The 20000-nt window shown below is 41.8% G+C and overlaps 1 protein-coding gene across 1 annotated transcript in view; it reads left to right on the top strand.

Annotated features, from left to right (window-relative positions):
• The window catches only part of vps41 (VPS41 subunit of HOPS complex), a 51579-nt gene that overhangs the window by 15124 nt on the left and 16455 nt on the right, over nucleotides 1-20000 (top strand). The window contains exons 5-18 of the mRNA XM_084326247.1: nucleotides 757-831; nucleotides 5447-5509; nucleotides 7269-7334; nucleotides 10695-10814; nucleotides 11244-11390; nucleotides 12957-13023; nucleotides 14182-14279; nucleotides 15022-15151; nucleotides 16410-16525; nucleotides 16658-16776; nucleotides 16961-17042; nucleotides 17511-17603; nucleotides 17897-18024; nucleotides 18710-18854. Coding sequence (XP_084182373.1) covers nucleotides 757-831; nucleotides 5447-5509; nucleotides 7269-7334; nucleotides 10695-10814; nucleotides 11244-11390; nucleotides 12957-13023; nucleotides 14182-14279; nucleotides 15022-15151; nucleotides 16410-16525; nucleotides 16658-16776; nucleotides 16961-17042; nucleotides 17511-17603; nucleotides 17897-18024; nucleotides 18710-18854 — 1449 coding nt within the window. The remainder of the gene's footprint in view (nucleotides 1-756; nucleotides 832-5446; nucleotides 5510-7268; nucleotides 7335-10694; nucleotides 10815-11243; nucleotides 11391-12956; nucleotides 13024-14181; nucleotides 14280-15021; nucleotides 15152-16409; nucleotides 16526-16657; nucleotides 16777-16960; nucleotides 17043-17510; nucleotides 17604-17896; nucleotides 18025-18709; nucleotides 18855-20000) is intronic.

The following is a 20000-nucleotide window of genomic DNA, read 5'->3' as shown; positions in this document are numbered from 1 at the left end:
TGGTGCCAGAGGAAAGGTCATGGGGTCACCAAAATAAATATCATTCGTCATCTAGGAGTAATGACTGGGCACAGCAAATTACAATAGATTTGAATGAAAGCTATTGGAGATGCACTAATTCAAAGATGGAAGGTTTGGCCTGATGGTGGCACTAGAGGAAAGGTCATGGGGCCAAAAAAAATCAATAGGGTTCACCCTCTAGGCCGGGTCTAGGCGTTATAAATGTGCATTGCAAATTTGAAAGGATTCAAATGAAAGCTAACTATTTGACACTGTTGTTGGGGGGGGGATATAATTAAACTCCTCTTTTACTTCACTGCATTTACACTGCCAGGTAGTAACATTCGGCCAGCCACTAAAGATATTTCCACGGCTGGCCGCTGTCGTAATAATAAGATATAAATGTTGAAAAGTTGTGATACCGGTATACATTACATTTAGTCATTTAGCTGACACTTTTATCCAAAGCGACTTACAAGTTCTGTACGACAAGTCAGCAGGAAGGGTACGACTAACTGAGTAACAATGTCCATCAAACAGTGCTGAAACCTGGGTGGGTGCTGCAGTGATGAGTGCATAGTAAAGACATAATTAGTATAGTAGGAAGAGTGCATGATAGTAAGAAGGTTCATTTTTATTTAAATCTCTTTTCAAAATGTATATTGAAACAGATATTGAATGATATTACAAGTTGAAATAAAGGTTTATAATAAAATGTAATAAAATGGACATACATGTATATTCTGTCACCTCCAGAGTTCCGTGAAGATCAACCAGATCAGCCTGGACGAGAGCGGGGAGAACGTGGGCATCTGCTCCGAGGACGGCAAGGTGGGACCTCTCCACGCAGCACTGGGCTGCTCACACATCCCTGGGGGGGGGCCACATGCAAAATAATCGCTGTGTTTCATCTTTCAGAAATTCACCCTACTCAGATTATGAATCATATCATCTTCGATGTTATCACTGTTAAAGACTTAGGTTATACTAATTAGGTGGATCTTAAGTGTAATATATGGATAGATAGATAGATAGATAGATAGATAGATAGATAGATAGATAGATAGATAGATAGATAGATAGATAGATAGATAGATAGATAGATAGATAGATAGATAGATAGATAGATAGATAGATAGATAGATAGATAGATAGATCACCATTATTTCCTCCAGCATAAAGTTGAGAGGGTTGAGAGCCAGTCCAATGACAGAGCTGATTCAACCTGTCAGTGTGTTGCTCACCACAGACTGGTAGAACATTATCAACAGTGTATTGCACATGTTGAATGTCTGCGTTGTCCCTTCTGGTAGAGAGCATTGTTGTTATCAGACCAGTCCAGTTTGTTATTGATGTGGATCCCCAGGTGCCTCTCTGAACCCTCCCCCTGGATGGCGATCTGGGTCAGGGCTCTCTCCTTGGTCTTGCTTATATTGAGCTGCAGGTGGTTCTCTGTGCTCCACTGGATAAGTTATCCAACCAAACTCATGTAGTCCTCCTTGATCCCCTCTTTGATGCACCCAACTATTGCAGAGTCATCAGATATCTTCTAGAGATGGCATGCATGCAGTTGGGTTACCGTATACCTGAAGTCTGATTTATAGTGGGTAAATAGAAATGGTGACTAGGACGGTTCCCCGGGGTGCTCCTGTGTTGCCGTTGAACCAACGAACCGCGGCCTGCCAGTCAGGTAGCCAGTGATCCAGGACACTGTAGATGTAGATGCATCTACCTTCTTCTCTCTGAGCTTATTCCCCCAGCAGGAGAGATGAGATGGTTGAAAGCACTGGAGACGTCAAAGAACATGGTGTTCACCAGCTTCCTCCAGGTGGGAGTAAACCCAGGGGAGCTGATGGTGGTATAGTCCACCCGACATGCTCCTGGCGGCCAAATAGAAGCGGGTCTAGGGAGTCTCTCACAGCGGGTCTGAGGTGCTCTTAACACCAGCGTCTCCAGGGTCTTTTTGACATGAGATGTCGGTGCCACTGATCTGTAGTCGGTCATTAAAAACTCTGGGGCATTTTCCCTTCTCCTAATCTGTTCACCTGGTTCCATGAAACTTGCTGTGGGGCATCGATAGGCACCATATGATTTAGATACAAACCCTCTGACTGTCAGATCCAGACAAATTTCATGGAAGAATGCATGGTAAATAGAATAGGAGGTGTTAAATTGTGAAAGCTTTTTTCCAATTTGCACCAAACCTGTTGCTATAGCAAGAAGGCCTGTGGAAGGCCTTTCATTTCACCTCATAGTGGCGCTATTCTACTACTTTTACATTTACATTTTGTCATGTAGCTGACAATTTTATCCCAAGCTACTTACAAGTTTTGTACAACAAGTCAGCAGGAAGGGTACAATGTTCATCAAAGTGTTGAGTGCTACATTGTAGGTTAGTATATTAGGACGAGTGCATGACAGTAAGAAGGTTAGAAGAAGTTGTCTTTAGTCGACGGCTAAAACGACTACTAAAACTAAAAACAGGAACTACTCCTCAATGGCTTGTCTGATCGTGATTTCAAATGTGCTGTCCCTTTGTGATATCTTGCAGATGTTACAAATATGAAAGTGTAAGCGGTTAGGTGGCCGAGCGGAGATTGCGTTCGTCACCAGCCCCGGAGCTGTGAGCTCGATTCGCCTGTTCGAATCCAGCTCACAGCTCCGGGGTTGTCACCAGCTTGGCTGGCCGTCTGCACTGATACAATTGGCTGTATCAGAGGGTGGGAGAAGCTGGCGGGGTGGGTCCGGGTCGTTGTAAACAGCGACTCCTACAGTTCGGTCGGGGCGCCTGCTAAGCGCGGATTGGACGTGAGGGGGATAGTGTGGTCCTCCCACACGCTACGCCCTCTCAGGGAGGATCCGCGCTGCCAGGTGAAAAGAAGCGGTGATTGGCTGGACGTGTGTCGGAGGAAGCACGTGGTAGCCTCCACTCTCCCAGATGATCTGACTGTGGGGGGTAAGTGCGCAGCGATCAGGAAGGGACTGGGAATTGGCATACGACTAACATTGGGATGGGAGAAAATCGGAGGAAAATGGAGGGGGAAAAAGACCAATAAAAAAAAATATATATATGAAAGTGTAAAACAATATGGTTCCCATTTTTATCTAGTCGAAAACCATTTCTCAGGCCGTTCACTTGATTCACACTAGACTTCTTGTGTGACATCTGTGGACCACCATTTTGTTTAATTGCCTGAAGAAGGTCGGCGGGTCAAACAGGTGATTTAGTGGTCGAGTCGACTCGGTCCTCATTTCATACGGTTCGGCAAACACGGACCTTGTTGACTCAACCACTAACTGACGTGCTTATTCCATTAACCTTTGTGTGTGGTTGAGTCTACATGGTACAAATTGTACAAATGTGCATCTTTAAAGGAACACTTCAACATTTTGGGAAATGCACTTATTTGCCATCTTTCCTAGGGTCAGACTAGAAGATTGGTATCTGTTTCATCACTGTGCGTCATTTTTGGAGTTGTTGGAACTTAGTATGTCTTCACTTTTGACAGAGCTAGGCTGACATGCACCTGGAGCGCTCTCTCTGGGGCTACTGGACACACAAATTAAATTTGAAATGTATTTATTGAAAGGATAAATCCCCTTGAGATGAACCATCTCATTTACGTGGGGGTCCTAAACACAGAGTAACAAGAAAATACAATACATAACACAATACAAGACGATACAATCATCATGCATACCGGAGCTCTCCCAAGCACAACCCACCCACCCAGTCCAACACAACACCCACAAATTGATATCAATATCTGACTCTAGGGGAGATGGATTGATTGATTGATTGATTGAAAACGTTATTAACAGATTGCAGAATGGGTACAGTACAGCTCAATACATATACAATTGTTAAGGGGATGCAGACCAGAGGAAGACTTTCATCTTGTTTACATCAGGGTCCCCCATTTTCAATTCATCATAACATATATGACACACTGAACAATGGAGAATAAGAACATTTCCCAAAATATTCTTTCAAGATGTGGCATGTTAAACTTAAAGTGTTCCTTTTAAGATTTGGGTGTGTGTGTGAGGGCATTCCAGCTGAAGTATCTGAAAGGGAGTTCATACCCCCTCCTTCACTCTTCTGATAAACCCGGGACTTCTATCTTCCTCCATATCTGTGCTCATAAATCCACAAGTTTTCATTGTCATAAAAAGCCGCCCGGTGCCCGTTTTGAGGAGCGTTGAAAGGAGAGAGCAGCGCTGCCCGTCAGTCAGCTGTCTGCTGCGGATCCCTCACTCCGTGCGTCTCCCACACCTCGCTGTTATCTCCACTCTCCTCATCATCACTACTACAAGCCTTCATGGATTTTGCAGTCGAGAGATATGCTCTCTGATACCGCCCGCTCCCCACCCACCTCCTCCGTTCGCCGGCGCTCTGGTGGCACAGAACAAGATCTTGTCGCATTAAGTGGCGCAGACAATTAAAACCCAAGCCACAGCGATTGTTTATCCCCGAGCGATTTGTATATATATTTTTTTTTTGCTGTTAATCCTTTTGAAATCTTATAACGTAATCCTTAATCGTCGATGCTGTTCCAAATTATTTTTATAAAAAGGGAGACCGCAACGGAGCATGTTGTTCCTCTTAACCCTTTCACTACCACACTACCAAAGGGTTAACCCTTTCACTGCGACAGTACAGAAGGTTAACCCTTTCACTGCCACACGACAAAGGGTTAACCCTTTCACTACCACAGTGAAAAGGTTAACCCGTTCACTATCACACCACATACGGTTAACCCTTTCCACTGCCACACGGCAAAGGGTTAACCCTTTCACTACCACACTACAGAAGGTTAACCCTTTCACTACCACACTACCAAAGGGTTAACCCTTTCACTGCGACAGTACAGAAGGTTAACCCTTTCACTGCCACACGACAAAGGGTTAACCCTTTCACTACCACAGTGAAAAGGTTAACCCGTTCACTATCACACCACATACGGTTAACCCTTTCCACTGCCACACGGCAAAGGGTTAACCCTTTCACTACCACACTACAGAAGGTTAACCCTTTCACTACCACACTCCAGACGAGTGTGGTAGTGAAAGGTTAACCTTCTGTAGTGTGGTGGTGAAAGGGTTAAAAAGAACATCAGGTATTTTTTTTCGCTCACACACAAACGCATACAGGAAAACTGTCTGTTATATACTAGTTCCTACGTTAGAGTTCGCTGTAGCCGACAGAGGCGGTGGCTAAGTCAGAGATTAGGACCCTTGTTTCAAAACCCCAGAGGGTCCAGAGAATCAACCTGTCCACTAATTGGTGCCCCTGGAGGAAGGAAAGGGAGCCAATCAGGAAGTATTTCCTGACCACAGCTCCCCTTGCTGGCCTCGCAGACGGTTGCAGACAGCAATTAAAGGGGCGAAATGATGAGCAATGCGGTTCCCATTGTGACATGTTGTGTTTGTGTGCGTGTCTCAGGTTCAAGTGCTTGGACTGTATACGAGAGAGGGCTTCCACGAGAGCTTCGACTGTCCCATCAAAGTGAGTTTCTTCATTTCTAACCGTTTTTAAATCTGTTTATTTGCATACACACCCACAACACTCCTGCCCCCCCCCCCCCACTGCCCCACCACATCCTCAAGATACAAATAAAGAATACTACACCGAGCACACCGAAAATCACTATACTAAGAAATAGCAGCACAGTATGAACAAACACAGCTGTAGCTCAGGCCCACATCACTCCTCCGTAAGTCTCAGGGTCTGTGCGTGGGTGTTGAAGGGTCTCCAAGTTTTCTTAAATGGAGATTTGAAGATCCTTTCAATGAGAACCTTATTTTTTTTTAACCTTAATCCAACTGCTGTGTGTAGATGGGGAGACATGCTTCCACTTTTCGAAAAAAGTTTCCGAATACTGAACTGAGATTCCAATACCAACTTAACGAATACATGGATATTCATGAATCATGAATACTGGTCATTACTAACTATATTAACGTAATTCCTCTAATAGTAACCCCGGCTTGTATTTGTTTCAACTGTAGCGGGTACCAGGCTTGTATTAGGAGGAGGCCTGTATAAGAGGGAGGCCTATATTTCAAATTTTCAAACTGATCATAATGAATAAATCAACATTTTGTGTCAGTTTGAACCCAGTAAAATGTACTGGGTTCATTTATTGAAACCAAGTACTGTATGAAATAGTAAACAGTGCAATTACAGGTGGTCACTGGTCATTTCAACGTTTTCAAAGTGAAATCAAGTAACTAGCTCAGTATGCAGCTCAGTATATTAGTAACCCGGCTTGTATTAGGAGGCCGGCTTATAATTGCTTAGCTCAAGAGCGCACCCGGCCATTAATAGAGACCCGGCTTGTATTTGAGACCCGGTTACTATTAGAGGAATTACGGTATACCATGATGACATTACATTTGTATGTATTTTTGGTGGTTATTATATTGATATCTCTATTACCTGGTACATTTATTATGACTATAACACTGTCCTCTTCTCTACCACACATCCCACTTTTTTTTTGCCTTACACGCCAACTTGCAATCTCTGCTCCAACTTTTATCATACCATCACACATTTTATGTTAACCTTTTCATGTTATGTTCTATCTGTCTGTCCATTATGCAGTATGTGTATTTTATGTCACTCCTTTTAGTTTATAACACTTTTTTACAAAGAAAAAAGTATTTTTAAAGAATATTGCGCACCTATAGACTACTGTAAATGATAATCCAACGGCCGCACTCGAGCGTTGCTGGTGTAACATTCTATACTTTTATCCACCACCAATGATAGACATGACCATAATACCAGACATGCTTCAAGTAGTCGCGTTACCCTACCTCTGCCTAGAACCAATGCTCTCAAGAAAACTGCAATGTATAGAGAGCCATAACATATTGGAATAGGATCCCATTACATATCATATGGACGGAAAACAAGGACGGTTTCAAAAAGAAATTTAAAGGAGCCATAATCCGGAAGGAAATCAATATATGTCATGCATGAGTGTAGCTGCAGCCATGTTATCCAAACATCTTCGGATTACTTTGTTTTTGTTTTAAAGGTATGGTGAAATGGATTCACCTATGACCTTCTTTTGTTTAATTTAATTGATTATGTACTGTATGTGATATATGACTGATTTATACTGAATGTTTCATATTTGTATGTGTATATAAATATCTGTGCGGACCCCAGGAAGAATAGTCGACACGTTGGTGATGACTAATGGGGATCCTAATAAACGTAAACATAAAACATGTCGTCTTGTACTTCTCTCCAGGTGGTGGCTTTACACCCTCAGTTCAGCAGATCAAACTACAAACAGTTTGTCACCGGAGGCGCCAAGGTCGGTCTGAATAGTATTTCTCTATTCTCTATCGTGTATTCACCACATTGAGACATGTTCCACCACACCGGCTCATTATGATTGTGCGTAGGTGAAACAAAGTACCGTGAACCTTCTCTCACCGGGGTCTTGGCTGAAGGCTGCATGAGGGCCTCTTGTCTCTGGCGTGAAAGGCTCTTACTTCTTCTGTCTCTCTGGGGGGAGTGTGGCCCATTTTCACAAAGTGCTGTTCGCTCTAAAGTGTTTGAAAAGGCAACGCTCCACAAGCGCGCAGCAAAATAGATGTCATTATCCAGAGGAGGCCCACCGCCGGTCTCAGGATTTCCGGCGGACACACGCATTGATCTCGCCGCTGAAGGTCTCCTCTGCCGGTTACGGCAGACGGGAACTGTAGCAGACATCGAGTTCATAGTCCATCGTCAAATGTACTTTGTATCACCAAGTGTACAACGTGTGATATAGAAAACTGCACGTGTATAACTACAGTAGCCTAACGTCAATGTAAAAAACATCCATAAAGTAGGTCTATATCTATCCGTGCGTACGGCGGCGGCGGCGGCGAGAGAAACACTGTGTTCCTGTGAAACCCTGTATTGTTAGTGTTAATTTGCCGTTTTCCTTCAATTGGCCCTGATTTTTCTCTCCTCGCCGAGTCGCGGAGACCTTTCACGCGGCGCCTGGGATGGAAATCAATACGCCTCCGCAGGAGCCACACACTGTCAGAGGCAATTCAATTCAGGCTCCGCCGTGCCACCGTCACATGGCCTCTTTGTGGAGGAAACTGTTGAGCATTAACATAACCACAGCTCTACCCGCCCTCCCTGCACCCCCCCCCCCGCGGTCGTGATGACAGGCCGATCGGCAATCGGGTTATATACCACGTCGTACAGGGTTGGTCCGAAAGGCGGTGAGACAGAGTTGGCACTGGACAGCGCGTAGTACGACATCTTGATTTAAAAGAACACGCCAACATTTTGGGACATTAGCGTATCGTCTTCTCCAGAGAGAGAGACAAGAAGATAGATACCCGTTTCCTCTCTGTGCGTTCAGTAGAAAGCCATCTGGCTGCATGTTAGCCTAGCTTAGCACAATGAATGGAAGCGGACATGGACACCTCTCCAGAAGGCTAACCGGCCATGTCCGCTTCCATTCATTCTCGACTATTTTATTCAATTTATTGAACACACTGTTTAAAAAAAAAAACATTATTATACATTTTTAATTCCCTGCCTGGCTATCCCACAGCCAAGTGTAAAATAACTTTACAAACTGGGCAGTACATTAGGTAGGCCAGGTGTTCCTGGCTCCAAAAAGGACAGCTAATTGATTTAATTGAAGCTAATTTATCCCATTGTTGTGACATCACAAACTGCTTTAGGCTTGTTAATCCTTAGACTTCAAACCCCTCAGGCCAAGCGGCAGGGAGTACCTATCTCCCCCCAGCGCCTACATAACACTTCAGACTCACTGTCCAATCTTTACAGACACTCTATGCGAAGCCCATTTTCCATTGTATGTGCCCTTTAAAGTATATACTACACTCCGGGGCCTCCGTTTCTGAACTGTTCTGCACACCTCTATGACGAGTAAGATGTCTTCTGCTACACATTAGATTAGTGATAGAAAAATAAATGTTCTCAAATATCTGTCTTTTATTAGCAGCAGCAGTACTGACCATAATACAAATGATTGCAGCTGAAAGAAGTATTGCTAGCTTCAAAGTTAGAATGACACATGACACATCCAAGTAGTACAGCAGTAGTACAGCAGTAGTATACAGTAAGTAGGCACTTCATGGAATGTATCACTTTCTCTAACTATTTTTTAGAGGTCTTTTATATAATTGTATATACGTTTACACTTAAATTTGGCTGCAGTACTATCAGCCTAATCAATTTGATACAATTACTGCTTCCATCACTGAATTTGATGTGTTCATTGGTTTGTAATGGCAGTTTGTCTTCACTGTCTTTTTGTCTAAATTCTCTGAAGTGGAAATGGCCTCATTTTAATCAAATTTGACCTCATCAAATGAAACTAACGCTGCAGCTATACCGGGAGACGGCTCATAACGGCTACCTGCCCCTCTGTTATGCTTTGTACTGCTCCTCTACTGCCCCCTAGGGAGTAGACTGCAGAGCTGCAGTACATTCCGTAGTATAGTTCCAATTTAGTATAATTTTAGAATATCTTGAGTTGGAGACATTGTTGTGTTTTGTTAGTTCCCTATAACCTAATTATAAAATGTGCCTTGATTTATTTAATTGAATTAAAATATATATTTAATTCAGGGTAATCACATTGAGACTTCCATATCTTTCTCAAGCAGCTCCTGGTCAAGAAGGCAGCATGCATTAAGTTCCATAATGTAGAACAACATAATAAACAATAAATACATTTGTTTTTTTATTAAAGACAACTTGTGAAGCACACAAGTACTGAAAAGAGTAGAACATGTCTTACAAATTTCAATGAAGCATGGCAAGCAGGTGTGAACGTGTCCTTTTGAATGATTAGATTCAAATGTATTTTAATCAATTCAAATGTACATAATACAGTACAAAAACTAAGAGAAGTTTGCATCTAACCAGAGTGCAAATGTAACAGTAAAGTGCAATAGCAATATACAGGACAGGTGTGTAATATACAGTGTATATACAGTAATCTACAGTGTAACAAGTGATTCAATCGAATTTATATAACAAAGCTACTGAGTAAATATGCTAATATGATGTATGTACTGTATTATTATGTACAGTGATACAAGTATAAATATACTATGGTAGTAGTAAGCCATACTGGCCAGCTCTATAACTAATAAGAGTAGTTATAGAATATATATATATTAATATTAATATAATATAATATAATAATATAATATTATATACAGCGTGTAGATGTATGGAAACAGTAATATATGCAGATATATTCATACACATATAGATAAATATATATACAGTATACTTACAGTGTTAGACTATATGTTGAGGTAGTTAGTTATGATACAAAGTTATCAATTCCAAGCTATATTTGAATCTAGCTTCAAATCTTTTTGAAGTAGGTTCCAGGTAGTCTGGATCACAGGACTGAGACTGTGGGTATACGCATGCCATTGATACAGCACAATTACAGTACAACGTCAGCCAGACCTCTCTCCGGTGCTGGTACAGTGCTAACATAGTGTGGAGAGAGGTATGGCTATGCAAGGTTAGGTTCCAGGAGAACGGAGCAGCATAGCTGAAAGCATGTTTCCCAAATTCTGTTTTCACAGTGGGAACATGATATGAGATATAATTTTTGTCATCTCAGATTGCAATGTCCACCTCTTGGGGGCGCTCTCTCTCTCTCTCTCTCCCCTAGTTGCTTCTGTATGAGAGGAACTGGCTGAGTCGCTGGAAGACATCTGTCCTGCATGAGGGTGAAGGCATCATCTCAAACGTCCAGTGGAGAGCCAACCTCATCGCCTGGTCCAACAATGTCGTAAGACTATTGTTGACACTCACCCTTCACAATAACAATTTTTTTTAATAGATAGTTCTAATTTTGGAATCCTAACCATATTTCGTACTTACCAATCCAGCACAATCCATGCTGTTCCTCATACTAGCTTTGGATAGTTGGCCACAAACCAATGCAAAGTCAATGGGGTCAAGGTCCTGTGTGTACAAGCTGAGGCTCACTGAAATGTACCTCTTTAAAACATGCAGTTATGCAGACGGATCTCTTTAAAACATGCAGTTATGCAGACGGATCTCTTTAAAACATGCAGTTACGCAGAAGGACCTCTATGAATGTAGTGTGTTATAAGCATCCAGTTAATGTAAAATTTTACCAAACAGTCTATTTCTATATGTCTCTGTCCCCTGAGTTTCAGAAACACTGATGGCCATGTTCCCCGCTCTCCCATAGGGTGTTAAGATCTACGACATCAGCACTAAACAGCGGATTACCAATGTGTTGCGTGACAACGTGAGCCTGAGGCCTGACATGTACCCCTGCAGCTTGTGTTGGAAGGACAATGCCACCCTCATTGTGGGCTGGGGCACCTCCATTAAGGTTAGCGACTTAACCCATTGTGCTCACATATCCTGTTTATTTTATTTTTTTGTATTATCTTTTCCCCCCTCCTTTTTAATTTTTTTTCCCATCCCAATGTTAGTCGTTATGCCAATTCCCAATCCCCTTCCTGGTCGTTGCGCACTCTACCCCCTACTGTCGGTCTGGGAGGGTGGAGACTATCGCATGCTTCCTCCGACACATGTGTAGCCAGCCCACCGCTTCTTTTCACCTGGCAGCGCGGACTCTCACTGGGGGAGTGTAACGTGTGGAAGGTCACACTAGCTCCCCCAGATCCTTCCCTTGCTGTGCAGGCTCCCAGACTGAACTGTAGGAGTCGCTGTTTACAACGACCAGGACCCACCCCACCGGCTTTCCCACCCACTGACACTGCCAATTGTGTCAGTATGGATGGCCGACCAAGCCGGAGGTACCGTAGCTGGATTCGATCCCACTGTCTCTGCGGTGGTAGACGAGACGCTTAGTCCGCTGCGCTACGTGGCCGCCCTATCCTGCTTATTTTTAACAAGTCATTAGAACACAGCCAAAATATGACATACAATTACATCCACAAACACAGCGTCCTAGAAGATAAGACTGTAACACTACTCCTCAAGGAGTTTATACTTCTCACCATTAATAGAGATTGTGTTCCTACGTGTATTGATTGATTGAAAATTGTATTAACAGATTGCAGAATGGGTACAATACAGTACGGCTCAATACACATGGGGATGCAGACCAGAGAAAGACTTTTGTCTTGTTTACATCAGGGTCCCCCATTTTCAATTCATCATTGAAAATTATATACAGTGTGTGTTTTAGCTGATCTCAGCCTACCTTACTAAACACCATTCACACTGCCATTGATGTTGAAAAGGGGTAGAAAAGTACTCCATGAAAGTAGTTTGAAAGGTGCAAGGCATGCTGTAGGTCATTCACCCTTGTGAATATCATGCCGCTATTTTACTTTCGCTAATACTGTACTACAAGCCCCACATGTCGAACTGCTGCATTCAGTTGGGTGCGCTTGTTATTATCTCAAATGTAGTAGAGTAATAGAGTAACGTTAGTGAAAGTAGTTCTTTCTTATTATATTTCCACCCCTTTTCAACATACTGTAAAATGGTAGTGTGAAAGGTAGGCTGAGATCTACCAAAACATACACTTTATACACCTATGAACACAACATAGGTGAGTAGAGTAGACGACAGAGTACAGCAACTTGCAATGGGCCTGGTCTACAAGATACACTACACCACAAAGATACCCATGTACCTGTCTAAATACTTCCCAAAGGTCAGTGAAGTCCACGACCACGACACCAGAGGGAGTTCCACAAATCACATTCAACCCAGATTCGGCTCAAACAAGGGACTAAACACGCTGCATAGCGACGCACCGCGAATAGTGTCTAAGGTCCAAAATAAAAGTGATCTGAATGCTGCCTTTAAAAAGATTAAGTGAAATGCTTCACATGAGCTTCGTTTATTATAATCTTTGCCTTTTTCTTGTTTTACAAGATGTATTGGACCATTCTCTAATATCACAGTATGTCTTCCTCAGATATGTGCTGTGAAGGAGCGCGATCCCACCGAGATGAGAGACTTGCCCAGTCGCTATGTGGAGATAGGTGAGTGTTCAGTGCAGTGCCCCACTATTGAACAGGTTGTCACTAGTATTACGTGGGGGAACCCACGGTAATAGAAAATGACCCTCGACCTCTGTGATTTCCAGATTATACATTCACACGGAAGTTGTTACTGAGGTGTTCCGAGATTGAACTTGACACGCCCATAGTTTTGGCTGTTGGGGTGCGTGATCAAACACTATTGTTTCAAAAAGCACCTCAACCTACAACGCCAAATGCACTGCCTGATGCAAAAATGTTATTATGCAGAGTAATTCAATATTCTTTTATGATAAATCACATCTATGAGAATTAATGAATTGGTTAACGGTTACAGAATGTGCATAATACTATTGATGGAAATACATTTCCAGGTCATTCTAGTCCAGTGTGAATAGAGGTCCTGAAGGTAATACTAGTCCAGTGTGAATAGAGGTCCTGAAGGTAACATTAGTCCAGTGTGAATAGAGGTCCTGAAGGTAACATTAGTCCAGTGTGAATAGAGGTCCTGAAGGTAATACTAGTCCAGTGTGAATAGAGGTCCTGAAGGTAATACTAGTCCAGTGTGAATAGAGGTCCTGAAGGTAACATTAGTCCAGTGTGAATAGAGGTCCTGAAGGTAATACTAGTCCAGTGTGAATAGAGGTTATGAAGGTAACATTAGTCCAGTGTGAATAGAGGTCCTGAAGGTAATACTAGTCCAGTGTGAATAGAGGTCCTGAAGGTAACATTAGTCCAGTGTGAATAGAGGTCCTGAAGGTAATACTAGTCCAGTGTGAATAGAGGTTATGAAGGTAACATTAGTCCAGTGTGAATAGAGGTCCTGAAGGTAATACTAGTCCAGTGTGAATAGAGGTTATGAAGGTAACATTAGTCCAGTGTGAATAGAGGTCCTGAAGGTAATACTAGTCCAGTGTGAATAGAGGTCCTGAAGGTAACACTAGTCCAGTGTGAATAGAGGTCCTGAAGGTAATACTAGTCCAGTGTGAATAGAGGTCCTGAAGGTAATACTAGTCCAGTGTGAATAGAGGTCCTGAAGGTAATACTAGTCCAGTGTGAAGAGAGGTCCTGAAGGTAATACTAGTCCAGTGATTAGGGACCAGAATATAGTGGGGTGTTTTATCTCTGACTTTATTATCCATTGTGGCTTCTTTCAAACAGTGTCTGCTTTTGAGACGGAGTTCTTCATCAGTGGCCTGGCACCCCTGGCAGATCAGCTGGTCACCCTGTACTTTGTGAAGGAGAACTCTGAACAGATGGTAATAATTAAGCAACAATCCATGACAGGCCGCTGGTATGTGGGAATTATATCACAGCGAAGATGCGTGGGCTGTAAAAGTATACTTTTACTTTTGTATTCAAAAGGTTTACTAAATGTGTGCTAGATTGAAACCACTTAAGCTTTAATGTGCTTAAATATATAACAATTTTACTTAAATGTATTTTTGGTAACTTTTGTTTAACTTTTAATGAGTTTCTAAAAGTACAACTTAATTATTTCTTTTGTGTGTATTTAAAGTACATTTATAGCATGTTAATGACTAGCATACTAAAAATGTGCTTTGAATTATTACACGAAAGCACATAACAAAAATACATTGCAAGTATACTCTCAGAAAAGTACATTATTCTTTATATACTTTTAACACACTTAATATATTAACAATAAACTTTCAGTATGGAAAGATATACACGTGTTTGACTTGGGATGTAAACCAAAATATGTTGTTTTCCAACAAAGTAGTCCCAAGTCCCTTTTTTATTATGCTGGTTAACATTCATTATACAGGGACAAATGCAATGATTAAATAAAAAATTCAAAACAAGAAAGACATTTAGGATGAGGATTTCTTTTTAAATAAGTCATACAGTAGCTACATTGAATCGCAAGATGTGCATGTGCTCCCTTTTCTGTTGCATTGGTTACATTTACAATACATTAATTATTATGAAAGATGAATATATACTTTCTAACGGTCTGTTTGCATGCGTGTGACGCAGGAGGAGGAGGTCCGAGCGCGGCCTCGTCTCGACATCATCCAGCCGCTCCCGGAGACCTGTGAGGAGATCTCCTCAGACGCTCTGACCGTACGCCACTTCCAGGATAACGAGTGTAGAGACTATCGCCTGGGTGAGACCCCCCCCCCCCCCCCCCCCTGCGCTGGCTTCCGAATTTAATCAAGATCAGATTTGTCCTGTGATTTGTGCTGTTCTGAGTCACATATGAGCAAAGAAATCAGATTTGGGCCACTTTCATCTGCAGTGTGAACGTAGCCTTAGCCCCCATCCATCCATCCTCGTGTGTCTGTGTTAGGCCTGTACTGTATGTTGTTTGTCTCATTACCTCCGCCTTTTAGCGTAAAGCCACATTTGAGTTCTATAAAAGAGCTATATAAATATAATATATGGTTTATTATTATTATTTATAATAATAATAATAATAATAATAATAATAATAATAATAATAATAATAATAATAATAATAATAATAATAATAATAATAATAATAATAATAATAATACAAATACTTTTAGAGAAACAGCATAGACTCTGCACAATGGGTCTCATTCACCAACAGACTTAAGACAAAAGTTAAGAACAAATTTTGTCGTAGCTCCACTTAAGACCTTTTCGGGCCGATTTTGGGATTCACGAACAGTCCCTTCTCAGGGATTTGCTCTTAGCTAAGAGCAGGATTTAGGCGCGCTGAAGAGCAGTCGTGAGTCGGACAGACTGGTGTGCGCCGTGTTCTTAAGGGCTTTATTTGGGAGGAATCATGGTGATTGCGTTCATGTCTACAGACATCCTTGGAATTAAATAATGATAATAATGATAAATACGACTATTTGTATGATTAAAAAATTACGGTTTACATTTACAGTCATGCCTCAAGAGGCATTGTGATGTCCGAAAATAAATACAAGCACTACACCAACACTGCAAATGACAGTGGATAAATAAATAAGAACTAAACCCAATCACGCACACACACACACGCTGACAATACATTTGAATCTAATCTAATTCTGATCAGTTGCAAATCGCTTCTGCGCTACCTGTTGAATACAGTGGGAGCCTCTCGCTTACGTTTTGCACATGTCCTTGCCTTATAAGGAGCTGGCGGGGGCGTGTCTGTAATGCAAATGCAGGTGTACGAGAACGTGCTTCCAGTTTGAGAATGAGTGACGTAATTCATTCAGGGGATCGCAGCTGCGATAATTTTGGCAACTTAAGACAACCTCTCCACGTGTCGATGAATCCGGGGGTAACTGTCGTAGGAGGTTGTCGTAAGAGAAAACTTAAGACAATGCTGGTGAATGAGGTCCAATATGCTCTGACATAATGACGTTGGGGATATGAGATCTAAAATGTCTTGTCTTCATCAACAGCACATTCGGAGGGAGAACCTCTCTTCTACATCATCAGTCCCAAAGACATCGTAGTGGCCAAGGAGCGGGACCAGGACGACCACATCGACTGGCTGCTCGAAAAGAAGAAGTACGAGGTCAGCGTTGTTGAATGCTGATCTGAGATTATTATCACGTGTCCTTAAACGAGGCTACTGTATCAAGGTTTTATTGCGAAAACAAAACGTATTCTGTGTCTCAATATAATAAATAAATAATTTGTTTTAAAGGAGGCCTTGATGGCTGCGGAGATCAGCTTTAAAAACATCAAACGACATGAAGTTCAGAAGATCGGCATGGCTTACATCAACCACCTGGTGGAGAAAGGGGACTATGACGGCGCTGCCCGGTACAGAATGGTTTTAATTACTGTACAGATTTAAACAACGGTTTTTCTTGTTCAATCCAAAAAGGAAAAGGAAAAATACACGAGCGAGGTGTATAAATTAAACGTTAGCCTTTCATGAGGGAGTGCAGTAAATAAAACCACGAGGGAGGTCTATAAGAGATGTTTTCTTTCCCCTCCAATCCAGGAAGTGTCAAAAGGTTCTTGGGAAAAACATGGAACTATGGGAGAATGAAGTGTACAGGTTCAAGACCATTGGCCAGTTAAAGGTACGTTGGGATGCTTATGAATCTTAGGTTTCTGGCGCCATCGTGCAGTAGTCCAATAATATGATGTATTCTCACTAATAATATAATTTAATGTACGATATTCTCTCTAATAATATGATTCTTAGATTCCTTTTAAAGCTGCCATAATTGTTTTATGACCACTAGAGGGGGCAAGTCAACTTTTTGAACACTATCATTGAATGCCATGATTCAATGAGACAGTTTTGAAAATTAGACGAATACTGTTAGAAAATTATTAGTTATTGCAGCTTTAATAATATGATGTATACTATAATTATATGATGTATACTCTAATAATATGATATATACTACAATAATGTGGTTTATACTATAATAATATGATGTATACTCTGATAATATGATGTATTATTGTTTATTGTTTCTTTCTTCACTTCTCGATATAAATGTTTTGCCTCCTCTGATTCTGCTCTCTGGCTCCACCTGCAGGCCATCAGTCAGTACTTACCCAGAGGAGACCTGCGTCTCAGACCGGCCATCTATGAGATGATCTTACATGAATTTCTCAAGAATGATTATGAGGTACTTTGCTCCTCACTAGTCTCATTAACCCTGACTGGATGATCCGGTGTTGATCCCTTGATCGTTAGATGCCAGTTAACCCTTTCACTACCACACTACAGAAGGTTAACCATCTGTAGTGTGGTAGTGAAAGGGTTAACCTTCTGTAGTGTGGTTGTGAAAGGGTTAACCCTTTGCAGTGTGGCAGTGAAAGGGTTAACCTTCTGTAGTGTGGTTGTGAAATGGTTAACCCTTTGGTAGTGTGGCAGTGAAAGGGTTAATGGTGTGCCATGCTTTATGTTCTCCCCATGAAGGGCTTTGCCACGTTGATTCGAGAATGGCCCGGAGAGCTCTACAATAACATGACCATTGTTCAGGCGGTGAGCGACCACCTAAAGAAGGACCCCAAGAACAGCACCTTGCTCACCACGCTGGCTGAACTGTGAGTCGTTCTAGAATTGATCCCCATGTTGTACCCCATATTCATTCAGCAATGGTGGACCTCTGCCACTGGATTAAGTTTAAAATGTATGTATTGACAATAATACTCTAGGCAAATTAAATGTGTTTATCCGCATTAGTGATCGACTGTATATTGGGCCATTTTTTTTAATATTGGTATTGCCCAAATGATGGTATCATATTGTCGAACAATGTTACTTAGCTGCCAGAGTTGTATCCTTCCTGCTTACCTGTTGTACAGAACTTGTAAGCTCACTGAAATGTACTTTGTGTGCTCTGAAGTAAAGTCCAGTGAGTTTCAGTCAGCTTGTACAAATAGGAGCTTGACCTCATTGACTTTGCATTTGTTTGTGGCTAACTATCTAGAGCTAGTAGGAAGAACATCATGGATTGTGCTGAGAAAGGACTCTCTACCAATCAATAGGGCCAGGGTTCCAAAAATAAAGACTATCGATTTAAACAAGAATCGATGTAAAACCAAAACCACCAACTACCACTGCTACATATGAAAAAGGATAGGTGAAACATTGACGTGTGACCATAAGATTAAGATAAAGATACTCCACTACTTTACACGTTTGAAATGACTCATAAAAATGCAAATCATCTTGATTTTGATCAGAATAGCCTAATTGTTTGAATAACCTGTTTGTATGTCACTGCAGGTACACGTATGACCAGCGATATGACAGAGCCTTAGAGATCTACCTGAGGCTGAGGCACAAAGACGTCTACCAGCTGATCCACAAACACGACCTCTTCTCCTCCATAGAAGACAAGATTGTTCTCCTCATGGACTTTGATAAGGAGGTGATGGGACTAAACACCAAGGCCTAAACCTTAAAGAGATGGTTTGGATTTTTGGACATTAAATGGTATAAAATACTTGCCAGTAGTGTAATCAATGCATGGCCATTCGTTTATTTACAGAGTCCCGGGTTCCTTCCGAGTGAACCAGGAAGCTTCAGACACACAGGAAGTTGGGAGGGAAAATGCTTTAATCCACAGTGACACCACAACATACACAACATGCTTCAGACCAACATGATGTCTTGGAACTAGCCCCAGTGTTTCCTATGCTTCAGACCAACATTATAGATTAGATTAGATTAGATTAAAATGTATTGTCATTATACAGCACAAGTACAGTACAACGAAAATAAGTTTGGCATCTAACCAGAGTGCAAATGTAACAGTAAAGCGCAATAGTAATATACAATGTACAGGTTAGTATACTGGGTATAAAATATATAAATTAGTACTACTGGGTGTAGTGCTAATCAAATGTATGTACAGAGTTGTAGTATTAATATGTACAGTGATACAGGTATAAAGACAGTATGGTAGTAGTCATACTGGCCAGCAGCGTGACTAGTAAGAGTAGGTAGGGGAGAGCCAGTGTGCTGCCTGTCTGAAGCTTCCCGGTTCACTGGGAACGTGGTCAGAACTCCCACCACAGGACCCTGTAAGTCAGCGAATGGTTATGCATCGAATACACTGTACATTTACATTTACATTTAGTCATTTAGCTGACGCTTTTATCCAAAGCGACTTACAAGTTCTGTACGACAAGCCATCAGGAAGGGCACAACTCTATCAGCTGAGCAACAATGTTCATCAAAGTGTTGAGTGCTACAGTGTAGGTTAGTTTATTAGGACAAGTGCATGACAGTACGGTTAGTTAGGGTTCGATTTTTTTTTTTTTTTTTTTAAATTCAGATAATGGTTGAAGAAGTGCGTCTTTAGTCGACGGCAAAAGATTGGACGTGTTTCGGCTGTCCTAACTGGGGTGGGTAGTTCATTCTACCATTGTGGGGCAAGGACTGAGAATAGGCGACTTCTCTTTGATGACCCTCCCGGAGCTTGGATAGGAGTAGGTCTGAGGCGGCCAGAAGATGCAGAGCGTAGGGGTCTTGAGGGTGTGTAGTTAGAGACCATTGACCGGAGGTAGGCGGG

The sequence above is a fragment of the Notolepis coatsorum genome (genome assembly GCF_963971535.1).
Source record: "Notolepis coatsorum genome assembly, chromosome: 12".
In the NCBI taxonomy this organism is placed as follows: domain Eukaryota; kingdom Metazoa; phylum Chordata; class Actinopteri; order Aulopiformes; family Paralepididae; genus Notolepis; species Notolepis coatsorum.
This window is presented reverse-complemented; position numbering and strand designations above follow the sequence as displayed.